Below are 21,624 nucleotides of genomic sequence, written 5' to 3' on the forward strand. Positions count from 1 at the left end.
AACACACATGAGGGCTCCTGATGTTCTGACAGAAGATGTCTCGTGCAAGGAGCGTGTTTTTTTGCCAGCTGGAAAAACAGCCTTGTGGGGACTCAGAGAATACAAATAGAAGCCCAAGGAAAGAGAAAATGCTTTTGCATTGCTTCACTGGTATTCCATTTTTCTACACTTCACTTCTCAGAGAGAAAAGCTCCAGAGAACTCGTGGCTCTTTAGCTGAGACTTGGCGCTTTCACTGACTCGTGGCGATTCTGCTGTTTCTGCTGAATTCATTCGTGTTGCTCTTTGGTGTTTGTTATTTGATTGGACTGTTGGTATCCAGACAACGAAGAGTGAAATTCCCCAGAGAACTATGTCTAAAAAGGTTCACGACCCCCTTTTCCTAATAACCTTTCTCCCCTACTTCTGGTCAGTGGGTTGGAAGAAAGGTAAAAGCATTTAAGAACCCTAAAGTAGGTTTTTGAAAAATCTCAGCCTAGCGTCTACAGTGAATTCCATGAAGCCAGGGCTACAAAGAGAAACTCTGTTTTGAAAAACAATCAACAACAGGGCTGGAGAGATGGCTCAGTAGTTAAGAGCACTGCCTGCTCTTCCAAAAGACCGAAAGTTCACTTCCCAGCACCCACATGGCAGCTCACAGCTGTCTGTAACATCAATTCCAAGGGATGTGACACCTGCACACTAATGGCACATACAATAAAAATTTTTTAAATTATTAAAAAAGAAAACAAAAAATAAATAAAATATAAAAAGAAAAAAGTATACCTGCTGTCATACTAGCCTAATAACACTTCTCTATTTTAATCACATAAATTCTTCAATACTATGCAAATGTAGACATTACTGACTTTGAATGCACAGTGATTAAGGTAAATTGCTGAGCAGGTAAGTTGGCTCTGTGGGTAAGGTGGATCTGTTAAGTTGGATCCTTCGAACATACTTGAGAAAACAGGAGCGAGCCAAGTTATCTGGTTGTCCTCTAACCTCCACGCACATGCAATAAGCCTCTTACCCAACAAAGCAAATAAATAATAACTAATTCACTAACTTGCTGATAGACAGACTTCTTAAACAAAAAGGTATTTCTAGGAGGGCCAGGCAGGGAGGAACACCAGAGAAGAACACCTTAGAATTCTTTTGATTTTGTTTGTTCATTGAACACACATCCACATATGCCGCATGGTTTGGCTGTTGAGGTCAGGAGACAACCTCCAGGAATTAGTTCTTCCTGCATGTCAGTGAGATTGAACTTGAGATGTCAGACTTGGTTGGCGGCAAATGTCTTTACCCTCCGAGCCACTTCACCAACCCAGAAATTTTTTTTCTTCCTTTTTGGTTTTTGAGAAAAGGTCTTACTATGTAGCCCTGGCTGTCCTGGAACTCATTATGTAGACCAGGCTGGCCTCAAACAGAGATCTGTCTACTTCTGCCTCCCAAGTCCTGGGACTAAAAGTGTATACTACTGTGCTGATCTCCAGCATCTTAAAATTTTTGTTTTGTTTTGTGGTATGCAGAAATGAACCCAGTCTTGTGAACATTAGGCACCACTCTCCCATTGAGCTACACCTAAGATTATTTATCTTTACAAATCTACAGGAGACAGATGTTCTTGAAAACAAACAGGCAAAGTAAACGCAAATGCAAAAATAACACCGAGAGAAACATACCGATACATTATACCTAGTGTGGACTCCCTCTGCTTTATTAAACTAACTCTGCCATCATTTCCTCGCTTGTGCTGGCTAGACACACTGCAGATCTGAACAACAACTTCCCAAAGGTCTTTAGCAGTCCGTCTACTCTCTTTAGGACCTGGAAGTTCTTTGCAGGTGGCTGCTAAAAGGTGTCCAAGCTGTAATGTGAAAAAGGAAGCAAAAATATATCAAAGAGAATCTAATTTACATGACAGTCTTATAATAAGGGCACACTGGAGGGAAGACAGGTACCTACCCAGACATTCAACCATTTATATTCAGTATTTAATACAATATGTGGGAACTCTCCTTCTACCATATGGTCCTAGGGATCAAAATCAGGTGTCAGACTTGGTGGAAGGCACTTTATATGCTGAGCCACCTCACCAGCCTACAGATGGTGGATGATCTAATTAAAGTTAACGCAAAGCCCTAAAATACAGGACCAACTTGAGAATAAAGAACAGAACTGAAGTCAAAAGGGAGAGAAAAGATGGGCCTCATACAGGGAGAACCCAAGTTCAAGTCAAATTTAGGGCCAATGACATAGCCCAGTGGGCAAAAGTACCATGCAAGTCTGACTATACCTGACAACCTCAGTATGAGTCCTAAAACCCACGTTTAAAAAAACAAGAACAAAGAGCTGAGTGTGATACACCTGTAATTTCAGCATTCTTACTGCAGGATGGGAGGCAGGGGCAGAAGAACCCCCCCTGGAAGCTCCTCAGCCAGCTAGCCAGGGAGTACAGCAAGGCAGAACAAGAGGCCCCTTCAAGCCCACCTAACTAGACCCAGAAAGTTTTTAAATGGAGTCCCTACTATTTTAGGTTACTTCTTTCAGGGGGAAAAAAAAAACAGAATTATGACCAACAAAAACTGTTGTTTTGAGCTGGAGAGATGGCTCAGAGGTTAAAAGCACCATCTGCTCTTCCAAAGGTCCTGAGTTCAATTCCCAGCAACTACATGGTGGCTCACAACCATCCATGAGATCTGGTGCCCTCTTCTGGAGTGTAGGTGTACATGCAGGTAGAACACTGTATACATAATAAATAAATTTTTAAAAAAACAACAAACAAAAAAAAAATGGTGTCTTCCTGTACCTTTTGTTATAAAATTTTTCTAACAGAAAAATCTGAATAGTTTAACAAATATCTGATACTCCATAAATGCACTGCAGTATTTGCTCTTGGTTATGGTTTTCTTATAGCAACACAAAAGGAACTAATACACCGTGTATCATATGCTTAATTGAAGGTCACTGAATTTACTAAACAAGGAAATTTAATTAAATGTAAGACCTTGGAGTAGTGATTATGTCTTAAATTCCAGCACTTAGGAGAGGCTAAGGCACGAGGGGCTCAAGTCTGAGGCTAGCCTGCACTGTATATCAAGTTTGAGGCCAACCCAGGCCACACATTACAACTTATCTCAAGAGGGAAAACTTTTCCCCCCAAAAAAATCTTAAGCATCTCAAGTCAACTGAACTTTCCAAACCATTGAGCACCTGTGCAGAAAACACAGAGCACAAGATATAAAATTAACTGTTTTCAAGAACTCACTATCTCATAAGGAAGACAGACTATCATACAGCATAAACAAAAGTGTCAACACCATGCCAAAAGCAGCCTGACCACAAAGCTAGCAAGGGGAGAAAGTGATTCATCCACTTGGAAAGAAAGAAAATATAAAAACACGTAAGTCAAGTGGACAGGGACATTCCAACAGGAGAGTAAACAACATCTACGAAGTGCAGAAGCATGAAGAGCATCATGGGAGCACTGTGAGCTGCTAGCAGAGGCGGCAGCAAAGAGCTGCATTGGGACATGGACCTGCCAAGAAGCACTCACACCTTAAAAGGCCTTGTAGGTCGGACTGAGACTATCAAGTGTGAGGCCAAGCATGGTGGCACATGGTTTCAATTCCAGCCAGCACTCAGGAGACAGAGGCAGGAAAATCTCTGAGTTTGAGGCCAGCCTAGTCTATGAAGCAAGTCAGAATAGCCAGGACTACAACAAAGAGAAACTCTGTGTCAAAAAAAAAAAAAAATCTCGTGGGAGGCTAGATAGATGGTTCAGCCTTAGGAGCACAGGCTGCTCTTCCAGAGGATCCAAGATCAATTCTCAGCTCCCACACAGTGGATCACAACCATCTGTAATTCAAGTTCCAGGGGACCCCAGAACCTCTTCTGGACTTTAAGAATGTTAGACATGTAAGAGGCGCACAGACATGTATATAAGCAAACACCCATACACATAAAATGTTTTTTAAAACTTTAAAAAAAAAATGAGTTGTTATTTACAAGATCCATACTACGAGCACTAACCACTCCTCCTCCTCACTAACAGTATAATCAGGGTATCAGTAAACCCTGTGCCTGTAAAGCCCGTGCTGTCAGAAGGTCTCCCCTTCTGATCCCAGGACTAGATGGCTTTGCATCATTTCAAAGGAGACTCTCTTAGTCATCTACTGAAGTGCCCACCTCCCTCTGACTGTAGGTGTGCGGTGTGCGGTGTTAAAGGAAAGCATGCACTTTGCCCTCAGCCCCTTGTCCACTCACACTCTCAGGGGTGCTCCTCTCTCTTAACAGATGAACTTTATTTAAAACAGAATGGGGAGGCTGCAGAAGATGCAGACATATCTACCTTAGCACTTGGTGGGAAACTGAGGAAGAATAGTCATGAGTTCCAGGGCAGGCAGACTTACATACTGAGCTATGTCACAAGCATGTGTAACAGAGATCATAAACAGGATTAAAGTCACTTAACTTCCTACCCCTCAGGGACAGAGAATCTCTCTTTATCCTTCTACATTTTTTACATACACACATCCCACAACAAATTCGAAGTTAAGAAACTGCTCTGAACCGTATTTTCAAAGTACATGTTTTAAAAATATTTCATTTGTTTTATGGCACTGGTGTTTTGCCTGCATGCATGTCCATGTGAGGGTGTCAGATTCCCTCACACTGAAGTTACAGAGAGTTGTGAGCTGCCATGTGGGTACTGGGATTTGAATCCAGGTCCTCTGGGAGAGCTGCTAGTGCTTTTAACCAGTGAGCCATCTCTCCAGCCCCTCAAGTACAGCTCTTCCTCTGTACCTCTGCTTCTTTTTTAATATCATCAAAAGAGGAAGGGACCAACTATGAAAGGAGGAATTCATAATCCTAGTCACCAGGTGTCTTGATTAGTTTACCTTCTAGCAAGATCACCCCACCCTCTTCCCCCTTTTAAAGGCTGTATCAAGGGATTGCAGAAGGCAATGAGAAAACTTGTCCTAAACTTAAGCAATCTGTAACACAACTCCTGCCCTTACATATCAGATGCCAAAAACATTACACAAGCCGTATGCCTGCCTGTCTCTCATGCTATATGACCCCAAAGACTTACTGCCAGAAGCCAAGAGAGGAACTAGCATACTGTCTTAACAATGAACTGCAGACTTCATTTCTTAACAGAAGCAAAAATAATCTTCAACAAAAATAGTTCTGAGATTTTATTAAAGGTCATGGGGAGGTTATTGTTGGACATAATTAGGTAAGTACCCTGGATATGAGAACTCATATTCCAGAAAATTCACTGAACAGAGAACAAATACACGAAATCCCAAAGAAAAGGCAATTTAAGTATACCATTACAATCATGGACTATAAAGGAGAAAGAAAACTAAAGATCAGTAGGTTTCAAAGGGTTGAACTCAAATGAGCTCAAGGGCAAGACTAGCACCAAAGGCAGGACGACCAGAAGTTCAAGATCATCCTGGCTATACAGCAAAACTAAGACTAGCTGGGCAACTGTTCTACGAAAAACTGGGGAGAAGCCATGTTTTCCACCAGTTCAAGTACTCAAAGCAAGACATGATAGCAAACTCCTTGTTGGTATAATGTTCTTTTGAAATGTATACACCTTACCCTTGTTCATTTAAATGCTGATTTCTCCCCACCGCCCCCCTCTGGTTTCAATCTGGATATTGCATTGTGATACTTATTCTAAGCATCCTGTCTCAACTGTGTATAAACAGGCCAAAATAAAACAACTAGCCACAATGTTGTGCAAAGGGAGGAGCCAGAGGACAGGAAAGAGGGGAGGAGCCAGAGGGCAGGAATGAGTGGGAGGAGAAAAGGGGAGAGGAGAACTGAGCTGGAGGAGAGATCTTGGAGGACATGGAGCATGAACCAGACCTAAGATTTCACAAAAAGCAAGTATAATGTGGGAAATCTAAATGTTAGGCAGCTATGAGGGCTTGGAGTTTAGGCGGGAGTAACTATTGCCCAGCACTATGTTCTAGGTTAACTAAATACACCCAGTCTCTGTGTGATGATTTGGGTATACAGCTGTTTAGGACTAACAGCAGCATTACCAGAAGATATATCAATAGTAATTAATCACCTCTTACAACAACTCCTGCTCCCTTACAGCACGTTTGCTGAACCACATAATGTGCATGTGTGTTCACAGGAGGTATGAGGAAACAGCACAGGACAAAGTCAAGTGGTGTGTACTCTCTAACACTCTAGGCTGATGGGACTACCTCAGTCTCATCCATGCTAGGAAAAAGCTCTAGAAACTAAGCTACAGCTCAAAACCATGTACTTCACTACAAACTGACAAGTGCTGGCCCTGACACGTAGAGATCAGATAAATTTCAAAGTAGAAACCAGTGGGCACAATCACATACAAAGTTCTAATATCGTACAATAGCAGCATTCTGACCATCACTGTAGACTGAACGTTAATTACCTTTACATATGGATTACTCTGAAGTAGAAATGAAGGAGCTTGCAGAGTCAGATACTCATTTTCTCTCCAATTTAGCATAAAAGCAACACATTCTTCAGCTACAACTTGACGAAGAGGAATATCTAAAAAGCAAGGAAAGAAACAGTTGGAAATGCCAAGTGTGGGACAAAGGTCTGTAAATCTCAACACTCAGGGAAGTCAAAGAACCAGAAGTTCAAAGTCATCCTAGGCTACACAAGTGCAAATGCAATCTGGGCCTTTTCTATGAATAAGTGAAAGACTGAATAAATAAATGTACTAGAAATAATTTAAAACACAAAATAGTAAAGGAAAAAAAGTCACCAAAGCTTGTTTTAATCACTGTTTCCTTTTAAATAAATACACCAAAGCATGTTGTAAATTTCTGTAGCTCAAAGCAGTAACCAGATTTTAACATATTTTAAGAATAAGACTATAATGTACCCTGAGACACAATGTCAAGACTGTGCCATGGAGGGACCAGCAAATTTGGTGCCTGAGGCCAGACCATTCCCAGTAGATCTCCTGGCACTACAGTTACAGATTATTTTGAGTCCTCATATGTGTGCTGGGAACTGAATCCAGATTCTCTATGGGAGTAGCCAGTGAGTTGGGTGCAGTAGCACATGCCTATAATCCCTGCACTTGGGGAGGCAGAGGCAGGGGGATCTCCGTGAGTTCAAGGCCAAACTGGTCTACAAAGCAAATCCAGGACAGCCAAGGCTACACAGAGAAACCCTTTCTTAAAAAACAACAACCAAACCAAACCAACAGCTCCCCCCACAAAAAAAAAAAAACAAGAAAAAAAGGGCATCCAGTGCTCTTAACTGCTGAGCTATTTTTAGCCCCTTTCAACTTTATTCATTCTTTCTTTCTTTCATTTTAAGGCAGGGTCTTTCACTGAATCTGCAAGGGCACCCCTACACATGTGCATACATTAGACAAATGTTTTGTTTATTTTTTAAGAAAAAACACTTTTCCCCTCACATCCTGACCACAGAGTCAGGAAGCCTACCACCAACTCCAGCTCTTACCAAGCACTGATTCGGTATGCTACATTCAATTATCTAAGTACATACGTATGGCTTGGACAAAGAAAGCAACTGTACCTATGGGAAGAAAATACTCATTTCCTTGTTTCTCTGGAAAGCACCTGAAATAATGTAAAACTTTCCTCTCGTTCTGAACAGTAGTAATGGCACAAGGTACAGGACCAGTGGTCGGACAGTTAGTAACGGAGTTCACGCCACTGCTTCTGAGGGAAAAGGAAAAGTGACCATGGGACTTCCACGCTAGAGCAGTAACGTAAGGCCTGGCTGGAGCTACTAAGTGCTTGCTTGCCATGTATGAGGCCCGCGGTGCCACCCAGCACCACCACAGCAAACACACTAACAAAGAGCACTGCTGCATTAAAGCTGAAAGATACCCACACACACTGCTGTACTGTACTTTAAAAGACCACACGTTCCGATCTGACGTGAAGAGACTTATTGCAGAGCTGGGCAGAGACACAGAGAGACAAGAAACTAAGAAACCACTTTACCAAAAACCGTCCATGTTTAACATGTTGCCTTACATGATATGATCACTTACAGAGGCAGATAGTGAATATTTGTCCTGAAGTGAGTTCCCTTTAATCAGTTTGAGTACATTTTATTGCCGTAGTGAAAAGATAGGCTTTTAAACAGTACAGGTAAGGACTGTCCCCACATTGTTCAGAGGGCATGGCTCTGAGTCACTGTATTTCAGATTTTAAGTCACCTAGTTTGCATCGCTATTATGGAAATCCTAGGGATTAAAGTTTCTCCTCTGTCACCCATGTTCTCAAGTCACCTCCAAACCCAAATTGTTCAGGATAGAAATTTTCCTATGGAGGAAAAGTCAAGTAAACAGGTCCCAGCCCCCACACACATATAAATATGGATTGATCTTTTGCCTTTGGATTTGTGAACCAGTCTTACCAGGAAGCCTCATTTCCAGATATCCTCGCACCCGACTGATAAGGTCAGAAGGAGGTCTCTCTCCTGACTGTCCCACTCCAGCTTCGTGGGTGTGAATATCCAAAAGTAGCATCTCATTCAGCATAACCTGACGGAGTTTCGGTGAGAACTCTGTTACCAACTCCAAGCAAGCTGTAAACAGCTGTTTTGCATGAGGAAAGTCCTATAAAAGAGGAGGAGGATAGGTGGAGTCTGTCCTCAGAGCCAGAATAAGGTGTATCTTCACAGGGACTGGCAAGAGTGTAAGTGAAATGGTTAACCTTATCTAGGCTGAGGCGAAACTACCTTTTTCTTTCCTGTTAGTTTATTACAATAAATGCCTATAAATGCTACTAAACAAGTTTCACAGCAATTATACAAAGACTCTGACACAAAGACAAGGAACATTCTCCACCTAAGATACTCAGAATTCAACCAGACCCTGAAATAGGTTTCACATTCCACATACCATTCTACATACATTAATAACTGGCTAATTAATCAAACAAATCAGCGTCCTTTCCTACCCAACCATCGCAAACTAGAATCTACCCACTCATCACCTCTCGGCATTCCATTCTCACTCTGTAGACCAGGCTGGCCTAGAACTCAAGAGATCAGCCTGCCTCTACTTCCCGAGTGCTGGCATTAAACACATGCTCTACCACCACTTGGAGACTTACTATCTTGTGCATGAGTGTTTTGCTTGTCCATATGAGCACTAGGTGTGTTCATGAAGTGGGCACTAGACTCATGGAGCTGAATTTAGAATGTTTGTGAGGTAACCTGGATGCTATTATAAGAGTGGCAATTGCTTTGAACTGATGAGACATTTTTCTGGACCTGCTATCTTTTCCTGTTTTCTGTCCATACTTAGCACATCATTCTTGGACCTGATGGTGCTCTGCTCCAGGATCCCATTCAGTATATTAAAAGCAGGAAACAAGGGATGGAGAGAGAGCTTTTAGCAGATAAGAGTACATACAGTTCTCAGAGAGGACCCAAGCTCAGATTAAAGCACTCATGTCTGCTAATTCCCAACCTCCTGTAACTCTCAGTTCAGAGGATCTGATGCCTCTGGCACCCGAGGGCAACTGTACACACGTGCCTACACACAGATATATCATTAAAATAAAAATATTTTTCATAATCAGGAAACAACCACTTTTGACTCCTTGCTCCTGAGATTATTAAAACAGGACTTTCTGCTCTGACTAATGAAGTGTGAGATGTGTGCACATCTATGTGTGTGGGCACACAGCTGTGTGTGTGGTGCACATGCCATGGTACGTATGTGGATGTCAAGAGGACAATTTCAGGTTGGTCTTCATCTTCTACTTTGTGTGAGACAACATCTCTCTGTCCATCTTGTGTACACCGAGCTGGCTGGCCCTAGAATTCTTGAGCTTCTTTTGTCTCTGCCTTCCAACTCACCCTAGGAGTGTCAGGATTACAGGCTCCTGCCGCCATGTCTGACTTTGAATGAGTTCTGGGTTTTGAAGTCAGGTTCTCATGCCCACACACCCTTTGCCCACTGAGCAATCTGCCCAGCCTGTAAGCAGCTGTGAACAAGTGATTCACGCACATTTTCACTCACCTTAACAGCACTGCAGTGTAAACCTTTGGCCATGAGAATGTAAACTAAATCTCTTGTTAAATTGTCCTTAATTCCTAGGATAACACCACTATATACAGAAGGTACTTCCCACTAAAAAATAAAAATAAATAAAATTCATAAGTACACACAAAGAGAAAGGCAAACGTAATGATCTTCAATTGCATTTTAAAAACAGTATGAAAAAACAAATAATTTTTGAACAGAAAGGAAAATGACAAGAAAATGTTAATCCAAGTAAACAGCTTCACTGTAAAGAGCACCAGTGAAAGGACTAAAATTTCTGAAGGATGATGTACAGTCAAAACAAACAGTACCAACAGTAGCAAGATACAAGCTAAGGGTGCACAAGGCTACCCTGACAGTTTGACACAGGAGAACACATACGAAATGGCAAAAACTCCACAAAAAAGAAGAACTCTAACTCAGGTAATTCTCACAATACTAAGACATATGTACTATTAGTCCTCATTTTACAAATGATAAAACTGAGGCCCACGGAAGTGACATATCAAAATAAATACAGCCAATAAGTATAGAAGGAGGCAGGAAAGCCATCCTTTAATCCCAGCATTTGGGAGGCAAAGGCAATGCAGATCTCTGTAAATTTGAAGCCAGCCTAGGATAGAATGAGCTCCAAGACAGCCAAGGTTTTACTTTTTAAAACTGTTTTGAATCTAAAGCTCATACTTTGGAATCAACTTATTGAAACTTCTTTATAAAACTTTTTTTTTTTCTTTTTTCCATTAAAACTTCAATGCATTAGGGGCTGAAGACATACTTAGCAGTTAAAAGAGCACTGGCTACTCTTCCAGAGGTCTTGAGTTCAATTCCCAGCAACCACATGGTGGCCCAAAACCATCTGTAATCCTTGCAATTTGATTTCCTTATCTGAGGTGCATGAAAAGATTAGTCATATACATAAAATAAGTAAATATATAAACAAAAAACCTTTCCTGATTGAAAATAATTTCTTTTTTCTTTTCTTTGTTTCTTTCTTTCTTTCTTTTTTTTTTTTTTTTTGGTTTTTCGAGACAGGGTTTCTCTGTGTAGCCCTGGCTGTCCGGAAACTTACTGTGTAGACCAGGCTGGCCTCAAACTCAAAGAGATTGGCGTGCCTCTGCCTCCTGAGCGCTGGGAGTAAAGGTGTGCGGCACCACACCTGACAGAAAGTAAAAACCACTGAACAAGCCAGCAAATAAGTCAACATCCCACCCAGCATGTTGGGGATGGAGTCACAGAACCCCAGCCCTAGCTGAGGAACTATTGGGAGTGAAAGGCTGCTGGCATAGGGAGTCAGCTTTTCTCAGGCCCATCCCCCAGTGGACTGTCCCTTATCCGCATAGATACGGGCACAGTACTAACTGGTTCAAGAAACCAGAAAAAGAAAAACTAAAACAAGACGTGAACTTGGGAGGGAGTCAGAGGTGAAGGTCTGGGAAGAGCGGGAGAGGAGTGGGGGTAAGTATCATCAAAATACACTGTATACATGCATGAGATTCTCAAAGAAAAAACACTCAAAAAACAGAAATACAAGGGTTTGAGGTGAAGCTCAGTGGTCTAGTACTTGCCTGGCATTAGGGAAGCCAGGGGTTCAATTTCAGAACCAGAAACAAAAGGAAAACAACAAAAGCCTTGAACCCTATTAGGTGAACATAGTATAAATAGTTTACCTAATTACCTATGTTTACAGCTGTGTTTAAAATGCATGGAGGTGCTTTGACAACAAATGAAATACAAACTCACTGCTCACATTACTGGGTATTTTTTGTTGGTTTTCCTTTTTTCTTTCCACCATCAATGTTAAAGGTACAATTGTAGTCATGTGAAAGTCTTAAAACTATTAAAGGGGTCTTATTATTTATATTAAAAAAAAAAAAAAGCCAGAGGTTGGTTAGTGTTTCTCGTAGATTACAGTATAAAACAAAGAAAGGCACACCTATTCTTAACAGTTTCTTACCTTGTTGGACACCGTCCAAAACTGTCGCTCTGAAGTCATACCATGTAATTCAATTAAAATCTGTCTAATCCGCCAGGGATCCACTGACAGGATAAGCTGATGCTCCAACTGGCCAATGTTGACACTTGCTGAGGCTAGGGAAGAGAATTCTTATTTCAGCTAATGATAAAACTCAAAGTTAAATATAAAATTTTAAGTATGATACAACTAAGAGAAATGGCATATGTTTAGTGTCTTAGGTTAAAAGTAGAAGCCATTAGCCAGTGTGGTGGTACCCATCTGAAAACCAGGTGCTTGGGGAGGCAGAGGCAGGTGGATCACTGTAAGTTCAAGGCCAGCCAAGGCTACACAGAGAAGCCCTGTCTCAAAAAAGAAAAATAAAACAAAACAAAAAAGGTAGAAACCATTTAGAGAATGCAATTATTTTATGTAACTCAAATTATGTACTAACTTGATTCCCACATGGAAAACCTACCATGTATGCACTTGGTAAAGTGAATACACCTAAAAATATAAATAAATGAATGAATGAATGAATGAATGAATGAATGAATGAATGAATGAATAAATGAATAAATAAATAAATAAATAAATAAATAAATAAATAAATAAATAAATAAATACTAAATAACAGTCAAATTAACTGGCTCAGACAAGCGTGGTGGCACACACCTTTAAGCACAGCACTCAGAAGGCAGTCAGGCAGATCTCTGCAGCCTGGTCTACAAAGCTAGTCCAGGACAGCCATGGCTGTTACATAGAGAAACCCTGTCTTGAAAAACAAACAAACCAAACCAAACCAAACCAAACCAAATCAAACCAAACAAAACAAAGTCCTGGCTCAGAATTTATAGACCATATTTAAAAAAAAAAAAAAAAAAAAAAAACTAATATAAATAATTCTGCCTTTGTGAACAGTGTTAATAAAAGTACATATGCAATAAATCTTTATTAGCAAATACTAAAAAAGTATGTGTGAGAAATTTGGTTTTAGCTCATTTTTTACATTGTGTCTCTGTGTATTTGTGCACCTACATGTGGAGTCAAGCAGCCTGCAAGAGCTGACTCTCTCCTGCCACCACGTAGGTTCCAGAAACTGAGCTGGGGTCAGTAAGCCTGGCAGAGGTGCCATCCTAACAGGGAAAAGAGAAAGAAAAGGAAAGGATTCCCACCCAACCCTAAAACCAAAATGACCAATAAAAATCTGATTGCAGCTAAGTTATCAAGCCTTCAATAATACATGCCTGGCAATTTTAAGTGTTAATACTGCTCTTTATACTGAACATTCAGACAGTTTAAATCCAGTGAGGATCAAGACAACTAAAATTTTTCTTTTACTCACCAAGTAAATGACTCACAACCTGTGTGGTTTTAAGGCTAATGTTTCTTATTAATAGTAGAACTATATTTTGCATTCATATTGATAATGTCAAAAATGGGAGAAAAATCAAGTAAGATAAAAATGGCAATGTTCTCAAAGTTAACTGCTTAGCTAGTGGTTAGTAACACAGCAGAAATTAGCTGACCATCACAATTACTTCTGGTCCCCCACCCTTTACCAGTCTCTTCTCCGTTCATACTTTCTCCCTCAAGCACACATCAGCACCATGTTATCTGGGTCTATTCCCCAGCTAAGCTTTTTTATGAATCATACTTAAATGTCCATCAGCCTTTGGCTCAGCTGAGAACCAAGAACTGCTCACACAGAGGTCTGACCAGAGAAGACAGCTTACATTTCTATTAATTACCCAAAAAACTACCAGTTAGAATACACAGAAATCTTAGGTAGACAAAATATGAGCTAGCAGAATAGAGCTAACCTGGGATATCATAAAATGAAGTCACAGGTTTAATGCACAGATTTACTCTCGGGGATCTCTTTCTCATTTGATCAATAAGCAGCTTTCGTTCTTCATCTTTCAATAATGTAATGAAAAGCTCATGTGAAGAAATCATGAAAACGTACTGCAGATCTTCCAACCCCAGACACACATTCCTAGAGATAAATATTATGAAACAAGAAGTGTAAATTTTTGTTTGGGAAAAACATTCATATCAATCAATCATTAGTCATAAGCTGCTTTTTTTTTAATTTTTTTATATTAATTACACTTTATTCATTTTGTATCCCCCATAAGCCCCTCCCTCCTCCCACCCTCCCTCTCCCATAAGCTGCTTTTTAAAAATGATCTTTTTATGTATTTTATGTATATGAACACTTTGTCTTAATACAAGCTGGAAGAGGGAATCAGATCCCATTATAGATAGTTGTGAGCCATCATGTGATTGGTTGCTTGGAATTGAACTCAGGACCTTTGGAAGAGCAGCCAGTGCTCTTAACTGCTTAGCCATCTCTCCAGCCCCCACAAGCCACTTTTTCTTTCTTTTTTTTTTTTTTTTTTTTGGGAGGGGGGGTGTCGAGACAAGGTTTCTCCTCTGTGTAGCCTTGGCTGTCCTAGACTTTGTAGACCAGGCTGGCCTGAATCACAGAGTTGCACCTGCCTCTGCCTCCCAAGTGCTGGGATTACAGGCATGCACAACCTCACCCAGCTATGCTTGCGGTTCTTAAAGACCCAAGTTCAGTTCCCAGAACCCATGTCAGGCAGCTTACAACCACCTGTAACTCTATCTCCAGGGATCCAAAAGCCTCTTCCTGCCTGTTCCTACCTGTACATGCATGTACATACATAAACACAGACACACATACACATGCACTTGAGTATACATCTTAAAGCTACATATTACTAGACAAATTTCAACTTAACTGACTGCTCAAATATAACTTACTGACTAGTTATATATAGAAACAACTAGTAAAAGACAGGTTTCAAGCTTGGAGTGGTGGTACACACCTATAATCTCACCATTTGGAAAACAAAGGAAGGAGAATTGATAGTTTGGGGCTAACTGGAGTTATGTGGTGAGCCCCAGTTTCAAATAAATAAATGCTGTGGGTGTAGCCCATCAGCAGAGTACTTGCCCAGCAGATGCAAGTCCTGGGCTTGATTGCAAGCATCACACCCACATGCACGCATGCACGCGCGCACACACACACTTCTCAGCAAGGCATGATGACGGTGACACACACAGTCAACCCCAGCAGTCAGGACTCTCAAGTAACAAAATTATGAGTTTCAGGCTAACTAGGTATCCACAGCAAAAAATAAACAAAAGCTGGAGTGGTGGGGAAGGGCGGTGCAGGGAGGGCAAGAGCTCAAGCAGCTGCTGCTAAGCTAAGTTTAATGTCCAGGGCCCAAATGATAGAAGGAAAGAACAGGATCCTTTAGCTTGTCCACTGACCTCTACACACACCCTGGCACATGCTCATACACAGACAGACACAGACACACATGTACATGTAAAACAAATAAAATGTCTAGAAAAAAGGAAAAAAAAAAACCCAACACTTTTCTCATGAAACTAAGTTCCAAGTTTAAAACAAGAAGAAAAGTACTTACTTAAGAAAAGCAGCCATGTTTCCTTTCAAAGAATCTGAAGCTTTTTCTATGTTTATTGATCTTGAACAAACCTAGAAATTTGAGTAATTTTCATTTGAATATAGATCTCAGCTTAAAATTTTGAGATTTACCAATAACTCAAGTTTTGGGGTTTTCTGTTTTGTTTTGTTTTCTTAATGTATATTCATATTTAGCTTGGATGTCTACTTATGTACCAGGTACATGTCTGATGCCTGCAGACGTCAGGAAATGGTGCTGGACGAATTCCCTGGAATAAGGTACAGTTAGTTTTGAGTCACCGTTTGGTGCTGGGAATTGAAGGCGATCCTCTGAAAGCACAGAAGGTGCTGTTAACCACTGAGCCGTCTCTCCACTGCTCCAAACAACTCAACTTTCATGCTTCAATCACTTAGCAATCGATGGTTTGGTGAAGTAATTTAGGACAAAGGTCAAATAAAAATCCATTAAAAAAGTGAGTGGGACATATGTAGTTAAGAATAACAACTTGGTGCTTTAAGTCCCATTAAAGCATTAAGGGACATTAATGTCCATTAAGGGACAGGCTCTGCCTTTGACTACATTAAGAATTCTATCAACACATAAGAGGAAAATACTGCTCCTCACAAAAGGGAGGACTCTGAATACCCAAGACTTTATTTAATTGTCTTTTTTTTTTTTTTTTTTAAAGACAGGGTTTCTCTCTATAGCCTTTGCTGTCCTGGACATGCTCTGTGGACCAGGTTGGCCTCAAGCTCAAAGAGACCCACCTGCCTCTGCCTTCTGAGTGCTGAGATCAAAGGAGTACACCACCAAGACCAGCAGTTGTCACTTTCTTAATTGTAAAATGTGCCCATTTGTCTTTTCATTCTTTTTTTTTTGGGGGGGGGTCCCCACATATTCTAATTTGTCATGTAGCTGGCAATTATCTTGAGCTTCTCATTCTACATTTGATGGGGATGAACCCAGGGCTTCTGTGCATGATAGGCATGCATTCTACCAACTGGGCCACATCTCCAGTCCAATGAGGAAAACTTAAGAGCTTAGCAATGACGCTGGATACAAAATGTAGAAAGTTCATTATGCCTGTAATCAATGCATCAAGTCCATACTAAAAAAAAAAAAAAAACCAAAAAACAAGTAAAGCCAAGCAAGATGGCACATGCCTGTGATCCCAGCACTTGGAAGACTGAGGCAATAAGATATCAAATTCCATGGCAGCCTAGGCTAAGCAGCCAGCCTGTATCTCAAAACAATTAAAACATGAAAGCTGGAGGACCCAAGGAAAGAGGCTGAAACCTCACTCAGAAAGGCAAACAAGATAGACATCAGAAGTAGAGCGAAGACAAGGAACAGAACAGGAGCCTTCACAGGAAAAGACTCTACCCACCAGGGTATTGAAAGAGATACTGAGACTCATAGCAAATTTTGGGCAGAGTGCAGGGAACCTTATGGAAGGAGGAGATAGAAAGACCTGGAAGGAACAGGAACTCCACAAGGAGAGCAACAGAGGCAGAAAACCTGGGCCCAGGGGGTCCTGCAAAGACCAATACTCCAACCAAGAACCATGCATGGAAAGGACCTAGAACCCCTGCTCATAGGAAGCCAAAAGGCTGCTCAGCTTCCAAGTGGGCTTACTAGTAAGGGGATCACGGGCTGTCTCTCACATGAACTTGGTGACTGGCTGTTTGTTCACCTCTCCCTGTGGGGAGCAGCCTTGTCAGGCCACAGAGGAAGACAATGCAGCCAGTCCTGATGAGACCTGACAAGCTAGGGTCAGACAGAGGGGAGGAGGACCTCCCCTATCAAGGGACTAGGGAAAGAGTATAGGGGGAGAAGAGGGGAGGTGGGTGGGACTAGGAGGAGACTCTGAGAATCCTAAGGACAGAATTCAGATTCCAGCACTCACGTAACAAGCTCAGTGTCCCTGCAGATTCTTGGAACTCAGCCCCAAGACAGCAGAGATAGGAGATCCTGGGTACTGCTCAATTCCAACAAAGTGGAAAAAATACAAGCTCCAGGATCAGCCACGACATCTGGCTCAAAAGATTAGTTTACCACCAGCTTCTGCCTCTGAGCTCATATACGTGCATATGCTCACTCAGATACCTAAATAAATAAAAGTGACTCTTTAGGTCTGGCAAAATGGCCCAACAGGTAAGGGAGCTTAACAAAGCATGATCATCTTTTGAGTTCCAACTCCTGCAAATTGTCCTCGGACCACTACATGTGGTATAATACGCACTGCATGTGTGTATAATATATATGATAAACAAATATATAAATGTTAAAAAATTAATAATTTTTTTAAAAATTAAGAGTTGGGAGCTGAAGCACAGTGGCACACACCTTTAATCCTAGCACCTAGGAGGCAGAGGCAGGCAGATCTTTGTGGGTTCAGGGTCAGCCTGCCTACATATGTAGGTATTTCCAGGACAGCCAGGCCTATGTAGTGACTCTGTCTCAAAAAACAAAAAAAAACCCTGAGGACTGGAGACAAAGTTCAACAGTTATAAGAGCACTTACTGCTCTTGCAGAAAACCTGGGTTCACTTCCCAGCACCACAACAGATGACTCACAGCTCCACAATTCCGGAGAATCTGACACCTTCTGGCCTCAGTGGGCTCCTGCACACACAGAAACTAAACACGCTTACGCCAAGTGTGGTGGTGTAGGCCTTTAGTCTTACCACTTGGCAAGCACAGGAAAGTGGAACTCTGTAAATTTGAGGCCAGCCTGGTCTACACAACAGGACTCTGTCTCAATGATGAATAGATTTTTGTCTTAAAAAAAGGAAAAAAGAAAAAGCAGAGCATTAGGGTTCAGCCCTAACTGTAATAGAGGAGAAAAGTCAGTGAAAGACCTAGGAGAATGACAGCAGAGAGTACAACAGAAACAAGGAGAAAAGCGCTGTTCGAGGACGAAGCAGAACAGAGTATGATGGCAAATGCCTATCACACCACCAGGAAGCTGGCCAGAAGAACAGAGAACTTGGGGCCTGGGCTACAAAGCAAGAGCTAGTCTTTTTTTTTTAAAAAAAAAAAAAAAAAAAGAAAAGTTAAGAAAAAGAGGAGAGAGAAGAGGATGGAGGAAAAGAGAAGAGGGGTAGGAGGGCAGAGAGAAGGAAGAAGAGAAGGGGAAGAGGAAGAATGATGAGGGAAGAAGGAAAGGATAGGGAATAAGTTTGAAAGGGAGAGGAAAGGGAGGAGAAAGGGTAAGAGAGGAGAGAGAGGAAGAAGAGGAGGGAAAAAAAAAGAGAAGGGGAGGAGGAGAGGCAGCCTGCTGAGTTTGCTAATACCGTCAACTGTCAGGCACAGAAAATAAAAGGTAGAACAGAGGCCCTGGACAACCAGTGGGAAACAGCAATGTTCTATTACCACAGGAAAATGCCTTACCTCAAGGAGAAAATCTATTTTTTCTTTGTTTGGTCTAAGAAACAGTTGGTTAAATTGGACACTAATTGTTCTGCCTTCCAGTATATCACGTACTGTGTTGCAGGCACAAACTTTAAAACAGATTTCATCTAGAGCTTCATTTCTACAGAACACAAAAGCAGAAACATGAATGTTTTTATTATAAAACGTGAATGGAACAGTATTACAAAACAAATTTAAAAAGATAAATCCATTTCTTTTTGAAAGGGAACATTTTATTATGTTCAAGTACACTACTAAATACCATAAACTTACTCAAAATAATGTACAAAAAAAGATAGGTTAATTGTAAAGATTGAGTACAAGAATAGGAGGCTGGAGACATAGCGCAGTGGTTAAGAGCACTGTCTGCTCTTCTAAAGGACCCGTGTTCAATTCCCAGCACCCAGATAGCAGCTCACAATTGTATGTATCTGATACCTTCACACTAATGCCCATAAAATAAAATTAAAAATAAATTATATTTTTAAAAGTATAAGAAAAGAATTGTGTTCCAAATAACTTTCTCACTGCAAACACTTTTAAAAGCTACTAAGAGAAAAAGCTTGAAAACATCTCCACTGGGGCTCAGTGATGAAAAGCACTGGCTGATATCCAGAGGACATGGGATCGGGAGCACCTCCCAACTGTCTGTAACTCCAGTTCCAGGGGATCCAACACCCTCTTCTGGCCCCCGGGGACACCAGGCTGCACAGGGTGCACAGGCAAACAGGGAAACACCCATATACATACAAATAAATAACTAAAAAAAAAATGTCTCCACGGAGGCTGGAGATAGATGGCTCAGAGGGTAAAAACTCTTCAGTGCTCTTCTAGAGGTCCAAAGTTCAATTCCAAGCAACCAACTACATGACAGGTTACAAACATCTGTAATGGGATCTGAATCCCTTTTCTGATGTGCATGAAGATAGCACTCATACACATAAAATACATGAATAAATAAATCTTTAAAAAAAAAAGTCTCCACAATACTTTTTCTCCCTTATATCAGACAAACCAAAAATAATGTTAATCATTTGCAGGAACCTGCAAGTGGATTTAATAACCCACAGAACACTTGTTCTGTTATTTGAAGATCAAAATTACTTTTTCAACTTACCCCTGTTGAGCTTTCTGAAAGAGCTCCCTCAGTACTGACTGCCGGAACTGGACAGGTAAAGTGAAGGTTAAGTTATCTTCAATAAAAATCTGCACTACCTCCTAGAACAAAGACATAAAGTTGCATCCATGTGAAAAAAAAAAAAAAAAACCAAGGCAGCTTTTTTCAGACACTTTCTCCAGGGTCTGGATGTAGTTCAGCTGGCAGACCGCCTGCTTGCCTAGCATGGACAAAGCCCTGGGCTCAATGTCCCTGGTGGTCCAAGCCTGTCATCTGAGCACCGGGCAGGAGAGGGAGGAGAATCGGAAGTCCAAAGTCATCCTAACGCTATATACTGAGTTAGAGAAAAGTATAAAAAATATCTTACTGGAAAAGCATTCTCTTTCAAAAATTCTAAAATTAAACAAAGAACAGAAATAATTACCCTTTTCCAAAGTTGAAGATCATAGACCACAAGTAAGAAGCAGGAGAGAAACAAACTACTGAAGCCTTAGCTTTTAACATGAAACAGAAGAAAAACCACACCGAACTTCAGCAAGAGTGCAACCATACACCTCTCACTGCAGCCCAAGGGAGGGTAAGGCAAGAAGACAGAAAGTGAGAACCAGCTTGAACTACACAGCAAAGTCCATCCCAGGAAAAAAGAAAAGAAAACAACAAACCCTTTCAAATAAACTTTAAAGGTTTTATTCAAGAAACAAACCTCTAAAAACACCCTTAAGATAATTATAATAAGTCACCTGGAAAAAACATGCAAGAAACAACTCCAATAAATTTAAATGATCTAAAATATATTATTGAGTAAGTTACAGAAAATATCTACATATTACATACAAACTCTCAGGCCTTTCTTGAGCAATGGAAAAGGAGGAAAGGAGGGATGATAATGTGGGAAAAGGATTTCTGCAAATATCTGTGCTAATCAGCCCTATCACAGAGAAACAGAAATTATAGATGCCTCATTTCACCTTCATACAAAAACTTGACAACTCAGGGCCCCTCAGAGGTAAGTGAGCCACTGGCTAACCATGAGAGACGCCATTGTTTGTTCTAGCTGCTTCACTATTATTGCCTGGCCAACGTAAAAGAACTACAGGGTTCATGTGACGAATCATATTAAAATAAAACCTAAACACAATATGTAAGAGAAAAAAAAATCTACATATGCAATTGCGATACATTGCAGAGCTGTAATACAATTGCTCTTCCCATTATAGAATACCCACTATACCTATGTTCTTGATCCATTATATGGAGCTATTCACATTCACAGTAACACAAGCTAGAGGAAAATTTTGAAGGTCTTATTATAGGCCTTATCCCTTGAAGGAGCTTTTGAACAGGCTTTTATTATATAGCCCTAGCTGGCCTGAAACTCACTACATAGACCAGGCTGGCTTAAACTCACAGAAATCCACCTGTCTCTGCTTCCCAAGTACTAGGATTAAAGTTACATGACATCACACCCAGCTGACCTTATTTTTTTATATATAAAAAAAATTTAAGGGCCTTCTTATAATCCATATCTCAACCTTCCTAATGCTGTGATCCTTTACAGTTCCTCATGTTGTGATGACTCCCAACCATAAAAAATCCTCAATGCCACTTTATAACTATAATTTTGCTACCACTAGG

At 40.8% G+C, this 21,624-nt stretch overlaps 1 protein-coding gene across 1 annotated transcript in view; it reads right to left on the reverse strand.

The window, feature by feature from the left end:
* The window catches only part of Ints8 (integrator complex subunit 8), a 50,477-nt gene that overhangs the window by 13,972 nt on the left and 14,881 nt on the right, over window positions 1–21,624 (reverse strand). Inside the window, exons 9-17 of the mRNA XM_055603236.1 lie at window positions 19,990–20,090; window positions 18,852–18,993; window positions 15,460–15,530; window positions 13,822–13,997; window positions 12,002–12,135; window positions 10,024–10,134; window positions 8,409–8,610; window positions 6,430–6,551; window positions 1,667–1,851 (exon numbers count right to left, since the gene is read on the reverse strand). Coding sequence (XP_055459211.1) covers window positions 1,667–1,851; window positions 6,430–6,551; window positions 8,409–8,610; window positions 10,024–10,134; window positions 12,002–12,135; window positions 13,822–13,997; window positions 15,460–15,530; window positions 18,852–18,993; window positions 19,990–20,090 — 1,244 coding nt within the window. The remainder of the gene's footprint in view (window positions 1–1,666; window positions 1,852–6,429; window positions 6,552–8,408; window positions 8,611–10,023; window positions 10,135–12,001; window positions 12,136–13,821; window positions 13,998–15,459; window positions 15,531–18,851; window positions 18,994–19,989; window positions 20,091–21,624) is intronic.

This window comes from Psammomys obesus, unplaced genomic scaffold, assembly GCF_907164565.1.
Source record: "Psammomys obesus unplaced genomic scaffold, mPsaObe1.curated_primary_1811, whole genome shotgun sequence".
Taxonomy (NCBI): domain Eukaryota; kingdom Metazoa; phylum Chordata; class Mammalia; order Rodentia; family Muridae; genus Psammomys; species Psammomys obesus.